The sequence below is a fragment of the Salminus brasiliensis genome, chromosome 4, assembly GCF_030463535.1.
Source record: "Salminus brasiliensis chromosome 4, fSalBra1.hap2, whole genome shotgun sequence".
NCBI classification, from domain to species: domain Eukaryota; kingdom Metazoa; phylum Chordata; class Actinopteri; order Characiformes; family Bryconidae; genus Salminus; species Salminus brasiliensis.
The window spans coordinates 18,877,845-18,893,577 of NC_132881.1; the positions used below are offsets into that span (position 1 = coordinate 18,877,845).

The 15,733-nt window shown below is 38.1% G+C and overlaps 2 protein-coding genes across 2 annotated transcripts in view; both read right to left on the reverse strand.

Annotated features, from left to right (window-relative positions):
- The window catches only part of LOC140554459 (arginyl-tRNA--protein transferase 1), a 320,650-nt gene that overhangs the window by 264,458 nt on the left and 40,459 nt on the right, over nucleotides 1-15,733 (reverse strand). The window lies entirely within an intron of this gene.
- On the reverse strand, nucleotides 10,460-14,032 carry vip (vasoactive intestinal peptide). The gene is made up of 6 exons (XM_072676814.1): nucleotides 13,922-14,032; nucleotides 13,513-13,617; nucleotides 12,974-13,078; nucleotides 12,313-12,444; nucleotides 12,095-12,203; nucleotides 10,460-11,283 (listed from the first exon to the last, which is right to left on the reverse strand). Coding segments are annotated over exons 1-6 (462 nt in total). The 5' UTR covers nucleotides 13,924-14,032; the 3' UTR covers nucleotides 10,460-11,274.

Consider the following 15,733-nt stretch of genomic DNA (forward strand, 5'->3'; position numbering starts at 1 on the left):
GCAGCGCCCCTGACTGCACATTTTGATGCACCTGCAAATTCAGCTACATCCTTCACACTATGATCTTTGGCACATCCCTTTTGACACCCCCTTTCAGTCGTTAACATTTGCTCTACAGAAGGGTGTATGTAAAATTTGAGAGTGTGAATAAAATGAGAATTGGCTGATTTTACAGTATGGTATAGTATGTGAACGGACATAGATCCAGTAGACCTTAACACAACCGACTTCGGAGCGGCATCTTCTTGAGGGATCCTGACCAGCTTCCAGGCACATGAATCATCATTAAAAAAAGAATGTGCACAACGAGGAGAGGAATACTGGTCAAACTCTTGCATGCTGAAAAGTGTCTGGCTTTAGGCATATTCCAATATTGCTTGCATGCAATGTCACATGCATTGCTACCCTTAAAAATTCTAAAATATCTAGAGCTTTCAACACAGGTTCACAAGGTAACATGGCTTTCAAATGATCCAAAGCTGCCTCTGTCCAGAGTTGGACACAAACATCCGTTAGAAGCCACACATACCCAACACTCATGTTTTCTTCTCAGAAGGGCTGAGGTGGGAAAACTTTAAAACATTAACTTTGTTTTCAGCACCAACTGTTTATAAACAGTTCAACAGAAAATGCAAACTAGTCCCAAAGATAGGGCAGATTGTAAATGATGGATAGCAAGCACAAGCACAACGACACTAAATAAGATTTGCATAAAATGAAAAACATGATTTTGGTGTAAAAGCAAATAACAACATAATAAAAATGTAAATAGATTTTACATTTACATGCCTTTCTGATAGATCTGTGGATGCAAACCTTCAAAATATAATTTCTAAATTTATATGGGGGATTTAGACTTTATGTATTATTTTACTTTGCTTGATTGTAATACAGTGTATCAAAAAATGCCACCAAGTAGAGCCTAGCCTAGCTAACTAGCACTGTGAATTAGTATGCTTCAAATAGTGCAAAATAGCCACTACGAGAGGGAATTAAGCAGTGTACACACATCAGTAATCAGTTCAGTTATTTGGTTACTTTTGCAGTGCAAAACAGGTTGAACAGAAATATTTGATTATGATATAGTAAAAATTCATATGTGACACAATATATTCGAGATAAGGTTCGGGATTCGAGACAGCTTCCATCTTCAAGTCTAGGCTGAAAACTCATTTGTTTAGTTTAGTGCATTAATCACCAAACACTAAACGAATTAATGCTCCAGTGTCTGTATAACCTTCTGGCACTCTCCTTTCAATTAGACTGTTATAGTCAGTCCTGCCAGAGTTGTTTACTCTTTCCTTTCTCTGAGTTAATAACTGCCCACTTGTCCAGCCTGACTCAGATGGATAATTGAACACTGGACTCCCCTGCTACTCACAGCAGACCCGCTGCCCACCCACCAGACTGACCATCGGCCTCTCCTGCAACCCGTGTCAGACCAGCTGCCCACCCTCTTGCTACTGCTGTCTGCCTACCTATATATACCACCTATATAACTATATTAGTTATATTATATTGTGATTATATCAGCACATCCCAGCAGAAGAAAAAGTATGTGGTAATATGGTTATTTCTTATCAATAATTTATTGCCCGGGGGGGGGGGGGGGGGGGGGGCATCAGTCAAGGCAATTACCAAATTTAAACACCATTGAGTACTTGTGGGATAGCTCAGCATGAAGAAGAAACATTACACATCTGTAAGAGAAGAAGGAAAGTGCATGGGAAGCAATCCTTCGGGGGTGTTAAATTTTATCCTCAAGGGGTTGGTATGGCTGCAGGTTTTCATTCTCTCATCCTGAGCGCAACTGATTCTATTAGTTCAATAAGCTGCCCTCAGTCTTCAAACAACTGATTGAGTGTGCTCCTACTCGTCTGAAATGAAAACTAATGGCTACGTCTACACAGTCCTTTGTGAATTAGACTGGACACCCCTGACCTTTTGACAATATGGCAGAGTTATGAGAGTCAGTCATCAAGGCCGGAGAAGGGCCTCCAAAATGCTGATAGATACTCCTAGTTGCATTTCATTGTTTGGTGTGTGTCAGTGATGATTACAAATACGAACATTTAAACTATTCTTTGATTACTAGTACATATTTAACAATTATTAATAATACATTAGGAAAATGCTATGGGTGGTTACAATATTTATATTATATATTATATATTATTTAATGAGTTTTACATAACCATGAACGGAGGGACTGCCATCCAATATAGAAACCCCCCGCTCCAAAAAACATGCCAAGCTTGATCAATGTTTGCAGCTGACCACATGGGCAGAGAAATGTTCTCAGAAAAACTGTACCAACTGTTAAGCATGGTGGTGGTAGCAACATGCCCTGGCATTTTGCACAAAGTGTGTGGAATAGACATGACATGAGGCCCTGAAAACCTTCAAAAATAATAGCTTCTAAATAAAAACATCTAATAAAATAATGCATCCGATTTCTGTTTCTTTTAAAGGTATCTGTTATGCAGTACAAGAACAGTTCATTTCAACCATTGAAAACCCAATATTGCCATGACATTTATGTCCATTACAAGTGTATGTAAATGTCTGAACGCAACTGTAAGTGCTTGTGCTGATTTACTCTTTTTTCCCTTAAGGGGGTTGAAGAGAGCAAATTCAGAAATCAGTGATCTTCCATTCATTCAATCATGAGGTCTCCTTTACATTACATATTTTGTTTTTGGGAAAACCTAAATGGTTTTGGTGCTTTTCTGAAGATGATCTGAAACGTCATTCAAAGAAATCAGCTTTGTTCAGCTTTGCACACTGTGGAGAGGGATCAGAACAGAAAGATGCGCTTGTACGAGCATGCAAAATGTCCTTGCACGCACGCACACACACATGCGCACACACACAAAATAGTGGTTCCTGGCTGTCCATTTCTACAGGGAATCGCTTTAAGTGGTACGGCAGCAATTACCAGAGCAGAGGGGTCTGGTCAGTGTAGTGGACTGAGGCCTGTCTATTTTTACCGGCAACATTCCCCTGGTCCATTTAGCCTGGCAGTAAAGAGCGCTAATGAGCTGCCTGTCTCCATACAGCCTGGCCAAATCATCCAGCATCCAAGCTACACCACACAATTCGATACACTTCATACTTGACGTACATCGTACCACATGAGCACAAGCTGATACCTTAGATCATTTTGGATTCAGCTTTACTGACCAGAGGCCAAGTGTCCACATCACATGGAGTGCTGTCCATCCTAACCGCTCCATCTCTATTTGCATGTTTTGGTCCTGCAGTGCTTTTTAAAGTACGTCACAAAACTGTTAGCCTGCGGGGGTGTGGATCACAACAAAAACCCTTCAAAAAGCAAATTAGCATCAATGCCAACTCACAAAACCTTACTTTAACATTTCTATTTCACCTTGGTTACTTGTTTAATGTTTCTCTTAAAATTAAAGGCAGTAAAAGTGTATGTTTCTCATTCTCTTAAAAACTTCCAATTGATAGCACTTTAAGCCCTTAACAGTCATACTAAGAAATGCATTTGCAAAAATAATTTATGGAGCTCTGAGTGGGCCAGTGCACTAAGAAGCTGCTACTACAATCCAAGGATTGCTGGTTGAAATCCTGGGTCATGCTACTCAGCAGCCAGAGTCCAAGAGAGCACAGTTGGCTTTTCTCTCTTAGGTGTGGGTTGATGGTGTTTTCCCCACACATTACTACTAGTGTGATGTTGATCAGCACAGGCGGTAATTGGTAAAATTATGTTGTTGGATCCTCATTTAGCAACTTAAATTTTTTTTCTTTAAACAACTAATTCTGAAAGCAGGTACACAAGTAAACCAGACTTGCCCAGTTGACTTGCCCAGGTAATTCTAGGCATGAACTAACAAGCATTACAGTTGCTGTAATACAACAGAACTAGATTATGATCAAGTTTATTTCACTTCATAACACATGGACAAATATGTCAGTTCCTTCAGTTACAGCCTTAAATACATGTTAGAGCAAATGTAATTTTGTGCCTAGCTACCTATCTAGATTGCTGTATCTATAGCACAGTGCTATAGCACTGGTTATTGCAGAAATAATAGTCAGAGAGTACAATTAGATCATGTTATATTATTTAAAGTGTAACCGGTTCAAAAGATATGCCAATCTGTAGTTAACACATATACAATTCAGTTTAGCAAAGGAAGTTGGTGACAAATGATCTAGTGCAGTGTTTATGCCAAGCTTATGTTTACATCTAATTCTGTTCATCTTAACTGGGCAAGTGAACGGAGCTTTCACATGCTTTTTTCAGGGTAGTGCAGTGCAGTTACAATGGCTTTTAAGGGTTAAATAACCATTTTAAATTGTATGTGTGGATTTAAAGTAGAAAAACTTCTCATAGAATTGTAGAAACCAGGAATGATTTAGCAGAATTGTTTGGAATGACAGTGATTATGCTGATACTTACAGTAAGCAATCGTCATTGCATAGCTGTGACTTAAATCACAGTCATTTCAACATTGATTAAACAAATGTTTGCTGGATCGTGTTTTTCACTCTGAAAAATAAAGGTGCCAAAAAGAATTCCTTGTATGCATGATGCTGTGGATAAACCACTTTTGGGTTCTTAAATTACTTTCGATGGATGACTCTTTGGAGAAACATTTTTGTAAATGAGATGTGTAAATGAGAAATTAGTTATTATAGAACTTGAGCCCTTAAACTGATGTAGAACACATTAGGTGAAGGTTCTTTATACTCATAAATCTAGTAGTTCTTCTAAGGCTCTTAAAAATCTCTTCATTTTTGATAGTCTTGCTGTTTGTATTGCACTCCTATAAGTACTGTTATGTACATACTTTCAAATTAAGAAGATTAAGAAGATTTCGAGATTTGAGTCTCATGATCACTCATATGACCTGGACTAATCATTGTTATTACTCTGACATTATGCTTAATGTCGTTCTGTTTTATTAATGGCAGTAGAAAAAAATATAATAGTACTTCTGGTTTACGTTAGATCTACCTAATTTAGTTAAACTGAAGAACATCAGCATGCCACATGGTAACCTGAGCTTACTGCTAACAACAACAAGGCAAAAAAAATTAACAGAGTATAATTAAAGCACTAACATCAGGCATTTTAAAGCAGAAAGATGGCATAAAGAGGACCAGAACAAATATATATATATATATATATATATATATATATATATATATATATATATATATATATATATATATATACACACACACACACACACACACGTGGACTGAATTGTTGGTACCACTCGGTTAATGAAAGAAAAACCCATAATGGTCACAGAAATAAAAGTAATAATATATAAAAATGCTATAAACATTAACCAATGAAAGTCAGACATTGCTTTTCAACCATACTTCAACAGAATTATAAAAATAAAAAAAACTGGCCTGGACAGAAATGATGGTACCCTTGACTTAATATTTTGTTGCACAACCTTTTGAGGCAATCACTGCAATCAAATGATTCCTGTAACTGTCAATGAGACTTCTGCACCTCTCAGCAGGTATTTTGGCCCACTCCTCATGAGCAAACTGCTCCAGTTGTCTCAGGTTTGAAGGGTGCCTTTTCCAGACGGCATGTTTCAGCTCCTTCCAAAGATGCTCATTAGGATTTAGGTCAGGGCTCATAGAAGGCCACTTCAGAATAGTCCAATGTTTTGCTCTTAGCCATTCTTGGGTGCTTTTAGGATCATTTTAGGAGTGTTTTGGATCATTATCCTGTTGCAAGACCCATGACCTGTGACTGAGACCAAGCTTCCTAACACTGGGCAGCACATTTCTCTCTAGAATACCTTGATAGTCTTGAGATTTCATTGTACCCTGCACAGATTCAAGACACCCTGTGCCGGATGCAGCAAAGCAGCTGCAAAGCATAACAGAGCCTCCTTCATGTTTCACATTTGAGACAGTGTTCTTTTCTTGATATGCTTAATTTTTTCGTCTGTAAACAAAGAGCTGATATGCCTTGGCAAAAAGTTCCATTTTTGTTTCATCTGTCCATAGGACATTCTCCCAGAAGCTTTGGGGCTTGTCAACATGTAGTTTGGCAAATTCCAGTCTGGCGTTTTTAAGATGTGTTTTCAACAATGGTATCCTCCTTGGTCATCTCCCATGAAGTCCACTTTGGCTCAAACAATGGTGGATGGTGTGATCCGACACTGATGTTTCTTGAGCTTGAAGTTCACCTTTAATCTCTTTAGTTTTTCTGGGCTCTTTTGTTACATTCATATTATCTCTTTGATTTGTCATCAATTTTCCTCCTGCGGCCACGTCCAGGGAGGTTGGCTGTAGTCCCATGGATCTTAAATTTCTGAATAATATGTGCAACTGTAATCACAGGAACATTAAGCTGCTTGGAAATGGTCTCATAACATTTTGGTTACCTTTAACACGCTTGTGTATAATTTTCTTTCTAATCTCCTGAGACAACTTTTTCGTTCGCTTCCTCTGGTCCATGTTGAGTGTGGTACACACCATGTCACCAAACAGCACAGTGACTATTTGTAGCCCTATATATAGGCCCACTAACTGATTACAAGATTGTAGACACCTGTGATGCTAATTAGTGGACACACTATGTCCCTTTGGTCACAATTTTTTAGGGGTATCATTGTTTTTGTCCAGGCCTGTTTAATGAGTTTACTTTTTAAAAGAATTCTGCTGAAGCCTGGTTCAAAATCAATGTCAGTTTTCCATTTGTTCATTTTATATAAGTTTTATTTATTATGACTTTATTATGTCTGATTCAAGTTATTTCTGTGACCATTGCTGGTTTCTCTTTCATTAACTGAGGGGTATCAACAATTTTGTCTATGTGTATGTGTGTGTGTGTGTGTATCCCATGCATACATGTTTCTGAACACACACACACTGTTTGACAAGGCAGTTTTTTTTGTGTCCAGCTTAGTCATCACCGTTTGTGTACCATTTTTGCTTCTCTTCCTTTTTGCCCCTCAGGGCCCTAAAGATGAGTAATCTGATGTGACAAATTAGAATCATCAACACAAACACTGGAATACTTGCCTTCTCCTGTATTTTTCTCTTGCCATTCCTCCATTCCATGTAAGTCATCTGAAAGTCATAGTTTATAATGATACCTAAATATCATGGACTGCAGCCGAAAAAGGACCAATATATGTTTCATAACATATATTGTATACATATATGTATATATGTTATATATATATTGTATACATTTCCCAGCCAATAGTGATTATGGATTTGTGGAACTGTAGTAGACCTAGTACAGAATGTGTTGCATCATCCTTTGCAAGTGCCTGTGAAAAAGTATTTTTTTATTTATATTTTTGCATATTTTCCACATTTTTCATGTTTCATTAAACAAATTTTAATATAAGATTTTAATGTAAGATAAAATGTAACACATGTAAACACATAATGCAGTTTTTAAATGATCATTCCATTTATTGAAGATACATATTTATTCCAAATCTATATTACCTATGTGAAAAAATAATTGCCCCCCTTAGCTACTACACACTTTTATGATTACTTTCAGACCTGTTGAATCGAAACATCACTTAAACAGAACCTTTCTGGCAGTGGGAAGCAAGCTAGAAGGTCTTAAAAATCAGCACATAATGCCACATTCTAAAGAGATTCCAATACAGATCTGAATCTGAAAAGGATTACTAAAGCTCTGTCACTCCACTGAATCAAAGCCAGGGCCATTTTCCATAAAAAGGAGATTACTCTGAACAGTAGTCAGCCTAAAAAGTTCACATATATATATATATATATATATATATGTGTGTGTGTATATACATACAATGGGGCAAAAAATAATTTAGTCAGCCACTGATTGTGCAAGTTACCCTACTTACAAAGATGAGAGAGGTCTGTAATTTTCATCATATGTACACTTCAGTTATGAGAGACAAAATGAGAAAAACAAATCCACAAAATCACTGTAGGATTTTAAAATAATGTATCTGTACATTATGGTGGAAAATAAGTATTTGGTCACCCACAAACAAGCAAGATTTCTGGCTCTCACAAACCTGTAACTTTTTTAACTTCTTTAAGAAGCTCTTCTGTCCTCCTACCTGTATTAATGGCAACTGTTTTACCTCATTATCTGTATAAAAGACACTTGTCCGCTGCCTTAAACAGTCAGACTCCCAACTTAACCATGGCCAAGACCAAAGAGCTGTCGAAGGACACCAGGAAGACAATTGTAGACCTGCACCAGGCTGGGAAAAGTGAATCTACAAAATGCAAGCAGGTTGGTGTGAATAAATCAACTGTGGGAGCAATTGTAAGAAAATGGAAGACCATCGATAATCTCCCTCCATCTGGGACCCTACGCAAGATCTCATCCCGTGGGGTCAAAATGATCATGAAAACGGAGAACAAAAATTCTAGAACTACACGGAGGGACCTGATGAATTACCTGCAGAGAGCTGGGACCAAAGTAACAAAGGCTACCATACACTATGCTGAGAGGGACTCAAATCTTGCAGTGCCAGGCGTGTCCCCCTGCTTAAGCCAATACATGTTCAGGCCCATCTGAAGTTTGCCAGAGAGCATATGGATGATCCAGAAGAGGATTGGGAGAATATCATGTGACCAGATGAAACCAAAATAGAACTTTTTGGCAAATACTCAATTTGTCGTGTTTGGAGGAAAAAGAATGCTGAGTTGCATCCCAAGAACACCATACCTACTGTAAAGCATGGGGTGGAAACATGGCTTTGGGGCTGTTTTTCTGCAAAGGAGATGGGACGACTGATCCGTGTTAAGGGAAGAATGAACGGGGCCATGTATCGTAAGAAGTTTAGCCAAAACCTCCTTCCATCAGTTAGAGAATTGAAGAAAGGGAAGGTTTGCTGTGTCTTCCAGCATGACAATGATCCCAAACACACCGCTTGGGCAACAAAGGAGTGGCTCTGTAAAAAGCATTTCAAGGTCCTGGAGTGGCTCAACCCCATAGAAAATTTGTGGAGGGAGTTGAAAGTCTCAAAACATCACTGCTCTAGAGGAGATCTGCATGGAGGAATGGGCCAAAATACCAGCTACAGTGTGTGCAAACCCAGTTAAGACTTACAGGAAACATTTGACCTCTGTCATTGCCAACAAAGGTTATGTTACAAAGTAGTGAGTTGAAAATAAGTATTGACCAAATACTTATTTTCCACCAATTTTGTGTGTGTGTGTGTGTGTGTGTGTGTGTGTGTGTGTGTGTGTATACACACACAGTTGTCTGTAATTTGTCTTTTGTTTTTTTTACAATTCATAGTTTCCAAAAACTTGAAATGCAATATAACACATGTATCATATACATAATATATATATATATATATATATATATATATATATATATATATATATTTACATATAAAACATATTCATCATTTTATTATATTATTATATTAGATGAGTTGTTATAAAGGGTAAAGTTTGTTTGTAATCCTAGCCTGGTAGCTCCAAAACTGTGTAAGTGCAAACTTATTTTAGAAAATTTAGATTTTTCTCCAAAAAGGTTCTTCTTAACAATGTCACAAGAGTGACTTTTTGTTTCATTTAAAAACTCATAAAAATTAAAAGCACTACACTGAATGTTAGGGGAAGAGTGCAGTTTGTCCAGCTGCCACTGATCTTGACCACCTAGAGCAGACAGTTATGCCACCACAAATAAACACCGAAACACAGGCAAGGTCTGTTGATATTCTAGATATATTGGGATAGTTTTAATAAGTTCATTCATTTTTTTAATTTTTTTTTTAAAAAGCACATAGTCTCTACACAACAGTATGACAGCATGGCCTCATCCCCATATATTTATGTACCAGCAGATTCATTAGAGGCAATCAAGCTATTTTCCAGGTCATAGGGGAAATTAGTATTAATTATACTTGACAGAAAATCAGAAGTGTTTTGTAATTTGGTTGCAGCTTGTTATTAATATCTTCTTGTGCGAACGTTCGCTCTGGCATTCTGCAGCCTCTGACATTTATGATTCAGATTTCAAAAGCTTCACTTGACACTAGTAAACATGTTGACTCACTGGTCATCTGACTTTTACATGTTTCTGCTTCTCTTGTTACAAAACATGGATGAAATGCATACAGCAATAACAAAGCTAGGCAAAGGATCCAGTACTAGTCATTTGTTTTGACTGAATGATCAGCGAAATAAATTAATCAATGAATGTTGCTTGCTGTCATTTTAAGCTTTTAATCCCCTGTTCTCCCTCTCTCTTGCTCTTTATTTGCAGATGTATGTCTGGGTATGAGCTGAAGGGATGTCTCACAGGTTGAAGTTAACGTGTTATCCATGAGAGAAGCCATTGCAGTTAATCAACTGATTTTAATGACTGATGATCATAAGCAGGTTGGGCGTGCCATCGACATTGAGTGCAGTCAAGAGTCAAACGGCTCTTCAAACTTTTATTATCCTTTGAATGGCAAAAATAAATATTTCCCAATGCCCCTGTCCCACCCAGCTCAGTCCCACTGAGAATCAACAGAGAAGCAACATTAATTATTATCTTATAAAATTATTCTGGTTTACAAAATGCATGGACATCAGAGCATATTAAATAATCACTTGTTGCGTGGAACTAATGCTAATGCTGTTGGGTTCCAGTTGATGCGCTGCTTGTGGTCTTCGGGTTCAAACTCTTCAGGTTCTACCACTTACAGAGGACTTGTCAAAGGAATGTTCCTGTTTCAGGGCTAAAACTTAGTATACATATATATCTTATGCAAAGTTTTGGGCACCCCTGTTGAAATGATATGATGTGATTTGACATGACAAACTGAAATATGAAATTTTCAGCAGTTTTTAGACCACAGATTAAATTTTTTGCTGAATTTAACATGTTGAAAAAAATAAGTATAACATAATTGCCGTGCCTTAACTTGTGTACATACTATACATATGTACTATACACAAACATTTTACACTTAATTTTTTCCCAAATATGTTAAATTTAGCAAATAAATTGTAATTGTGTATTAAAATATGGAGTATTGTGTTTTTTGTAGAGGATTTGTATTTAGAAGCGCCCAAACATTTGCATAAGACTGCATCTATAAACTGTCAGGCCAGCCTCTCTCATTACAGTGTACTTGCTATATACAACGTAAACATTTACTTTATAGGTTACCACATCTTATGTATTTTTTGTTATGTTGAGACACACTGTTTTAGAATTAAATGCTGATCCTTTTCTATAACTCTGTATATGGAATGTCTACGACAGTCACTGGTAATTGTGTTCTCTTATCAGGCAGCCGGTCATCCTCAGAGTGGCTAATTGGAAGGAAAGGCGAGAGAGAGAGAGAGAGAGAGAGAGGGAGAGGGAGAGGGAGAGAAAGAAAGAATTGAACATGCATGAGTAATTAAAGCATATTGATTGGTTACAAAGACTGGCTAAAGCAGAGGTAACTGGAAAGATGGGTAAAGTGAGAAGAGGAAAAATCATTACTGTATGGTGGTGCCTAGTATAAAAGGGATTTCATGGTTTAGAATACACACAGCTTAAACACACGCAGGTATTTGCCAAATTTTGCAGCTAAAAAAATAAATGCTGCCTGCACAGTGGAAATGCTCTGATATTACATTTTATACACATGCTACACTTTTACAGTGTGAAACAGTGTCAAAGAGGATTGTGCAGTAATGGCATAGGAGAACCACTTTTGGTACACTAAAGAACCTTTCAGTGTTTTTACATTTTTTGAGAGTCATTTTTGACAAAGACAAAGGTTCTAGGTTCAGTCGTTGGGGTGGCACCTCTCTTGTCACTGGGGTGCTACCCAAAAAAGGTATATTTTCAATGCATTCAGTAAAGGCTCAAAATTGTCCCTAGTTGCATTGCAGTTGTTTTTCCACATGTAAAGTAAACCTTTGGATCTTAAGGGCCATACTGTGTCTTTGAGGGTACGTTAACACTGTTTAGACCTTGTATCTGCACAGTACCATTTCCTCTGACCGTGTAAAGGTAACATATCATTCACATTAGACTTTACCTAGAACTGTGTGTCTATGTCAAGAACCACTGAGGAAATTGTATTTTTTTTAACAGTGCATTCTTCTTTATTTTCCAATTTTAGAGACTTACCAATGGTATATGATTTAGGAGCTCGTCTACAGTGATGTCGTCATAGCTCTCCCGGTAGGTGGTCTCTCCTCCGGTGGACTCTTCCTGCTCACTGGGAGGGTCTTCTAGACTGAAAATGTGGCAAAAAGAACATAATCATTAGATGATATAGAGAATACAGGCTAAAACACAGACTGCACAATAGGCATGTATAATACGGGCACAAGAAACAAGCCTACCTCCTCTTTCCTGTTAAGACGGAGTTCAGGTACTTTTTCACGGCCATTTGCTTGCGGAAGCGACTGTAATTATCTGTAAATATTGCATCTGAGTGACGCTTCACTGGCATCTGATCTTCCATCAGATCATTGCTGAAATGGAAAGAGAGAAACGCTGAGTTGAACATGCTCTAAAGAATCAGTACAGGTGTTAACGTGAACCATTATTTTTTTTATTTTTTTATCTTTAGGAGATTTTCTTACAAGCAGCCATGTATCCTCTCATGTTCATGCTTGAAAAGTGGTTAGATTTGGATTTAAATTTGTATGTAAATAAATCAAGCTGAATTTGACTTTGAAGTTTTAAGCTTGTCGAGGGGCATTACTGGTTCCTCACTGGCCATGTGTGCTGATGAAGGAATTGGGTTTCCAGCCTGTTTCTCACAAATTCCACCAGCCCGTTTTTTAAAATCACATTCTCACCACCTTCCTGCATCTAAACAGCCTCAGACTACTAGGCTAACTAGGCTACGTTTATAACACCAGTTTGGCAGCAGCACAGAGCACACAGAAGGAAAAAACTAGATTAAGAGGGTTTTTTTCGCGCCAATATGCTTTTCTAATCCCCTTCTTTCCATCTCAGCGCAAAACATGGCAAAAGAGCAAAAGCGCGCAGCCCTACCTGACTCTCTTCCCGATCAGCGACTCCAGGTAGCGCCTGGCGGACAGTTGACCCAGCAGTTTACTGTATCCACTGGTGAACAGGCCATCCGCGTGTCTCGAAGCTCTGCCACGGAACAAAAAATGAGTTTCACATCTGTCACTCTCTCATATGTCATTCTGTGTCTGTTCAGGTGTTCTGCTGGGTCAGTACAGAATTGCAGGCGTTCAGTGGTTTGGGTCGATTTGAGGGACGGTTGAGCAAAATCAAAAACCAAAATAATTCCCCAAAATTACAAAACATACAGTTTGTCTAGGAAATAGTGTCATTTGGTCTTTCCTCGCTCACAGCAAATACAGTTCTATGAAGTTGCAATAAAAGAACTCGTTTTGCTGGAACCATTTGTTAAAGAACCACATGAAGCAGGCAATTCAAAGCCTTTTAAGCAGGCAAAGAAACATTTAAGCATCCAAATGGTTCTTTAATTGGGTCATGCTGTAACATAGAGAGAGCACCTTCAGTTTGTTTACTTCAAGATTTATTTTGAAAGTGTTTCTTACCTCATTGAGGAGTAGGGTAAACTTAAAGTCCGCGAGTAGAAGATGCTACACAGCGCTATGAGGAGAAGAAGCTGAGACCCGTTCCTCTGTAACATCGCTTTGAACCTGCAGAAGAACACCTCTGTTCACTTAAGTGCAAAGTCTGCGAATTCATGAACCAAAATGCTCGGAACGCTCAATAGAATAAAGTTCACCACTGTAAGCAGCGCTTCACAATCAGCAAATAATCTTAGAAATGAAGTTTAACATTTAGAAGAAGCTCCTTAGATCAAACGAAGCGCAGCATGAAACAACAAGTGACGAATGGAAAGCATAAGCAGCAGATCAGATGTTCAGGGTGCGCTGCGTAAAAAGGGAATAGTTACTGAAATTAAGTTCTTTTCAAGGCGGCGAATAAAATTAGGCTTACATGTGCTGAGGTTTCTCTGTGAAGAGGAGCGCTGACCGCGGTGCTGAAACCCTGCGAAGTGAAAATAGCTTCCAAAGTTGTGTGAAGAAGCCTTCTCGGCTCTTTTCCAGGGGCTGACGTCTCTTCTGAACGGCCTCTCCCCTCGCCTCGTTTTATATATCTGGATATTTCTCATCAAATGGGAACACAATCAGATTTGATCCGGGTTGGTACGTCATGAGAAGAGTCCCACTGGGATTGATGTGTTCGTCATTGGTTTGTTGGCATGCTCAGTTCACAAAGCGCAGCACCACGCCGAAATTAAGTTTTTGCCTTTTGCACAGAATGACGTTTTTCTTCGCCTTTGTCATATGCGGTATGATTCACTATACCATCATGTTTTCGCGTGTCGTTTGTATGGTAAAAAAGATTAATAGGAGTGTTTCGAGAAGAACAATGCTCGAAGTGCAGATGCCTGTTGGGTCCACAGTCTGGAGATCTTTCTGTGGCGCCTTTAACTTACAAATTGATAAGCTTAAGCTTTAGATAACCTTAAAAAAAGATTTCATTCGAGAACATTAACACTAAGGTTGACTTGGAAACACTCTTAAGAAAGGTGCTACAAAGGTTCTTTGAGCAATACCATAGAAGAACCACTTTTAGTGTGAATAACCTTGTAAAGCTGGGTATAAAGGTCCTTTACTAATGTCTACACAGCTTCTACAATCTCTGTTAAAAAAAAGGCTCTTTAGGGAACCAAGAGTGGTTCTTATGTGGCATCACTCAAAGAACCCTTTCTATCACCTTCATTATTAAGAGTGTAAATGGGAGTGGTGGGGAAATTTCTGTAAAGATCCCTATACACTTTTAATGTGAGTAAAGTAACTATACTGACCTGCACCATTAAAACTGGGTTCTCAAGGGTACATTTGGAAAGGCAATGGATCTAGATAGAACCATGACATGTCAAAGAACCAATTGGGTGCATAAATATTTCTGTGTAGCTGTGTAGCATCTTCTACTCACAGACTTTAAGTTTATCATACTCCTAAGAAACACTTTCCACAGCAAAACACTGAACTGTAACTACTGCAATTTACAGCATGTATCACAATTATATCACCAACCCTTGTGTATATGATTCTTTAAATAACTTTAAAAAGGTCCTAACACCATACAGTGTTTATATATTTGGTCAAGGATTTTAAGTTTTATGTACTTTTAAGTACCATATACAGCACTTTTGCTTGATGTGTGCATTCTCAGTAAAATGGTTCTATATAGAACCAAAAAAGGTTTCATGACTTGTAACAATTGTGGAAGCTGCTTTAATGATTTGCTTATAAATAATACTTTTCCTTAAAGAACTGTATACAATAGGTTCTCATTCTAACTGTTCTTTGATTTGGATTTGATTACATTCAGACATGAGAACATCAGTGAGATCACAAACACTACTTTACCCATCCCAAAAGTGCTGGACAGAGCTATAGGAAATTCAATTCCATTGCTCCACAGTCTGATGCTAGATGGCTTTTTAAACATCTAGCCTTGGCATTGAATGTACTGATCCTAGACTATTGCTCTGGAGTGTCCTATTTTACTGGCAATGTTTTTGTCTCTTGAGATTATACAAGCTGTGTGTGTAATTGCACACCTGTATCAGCAGTGGGTGTTCAGCTTAAAGTGGATGATGAAAGTGTGTCTGCATACTTTTTGGCATATCCCCCTTGCCCTGTCAGTCTCTCTATGTATTTATTTTGTCTCCTTTTGCCCCATTGTTTCCTCCATGTAAAAAAGATGGTGTCTCCCACTTATGTGATCAGCTCTGTT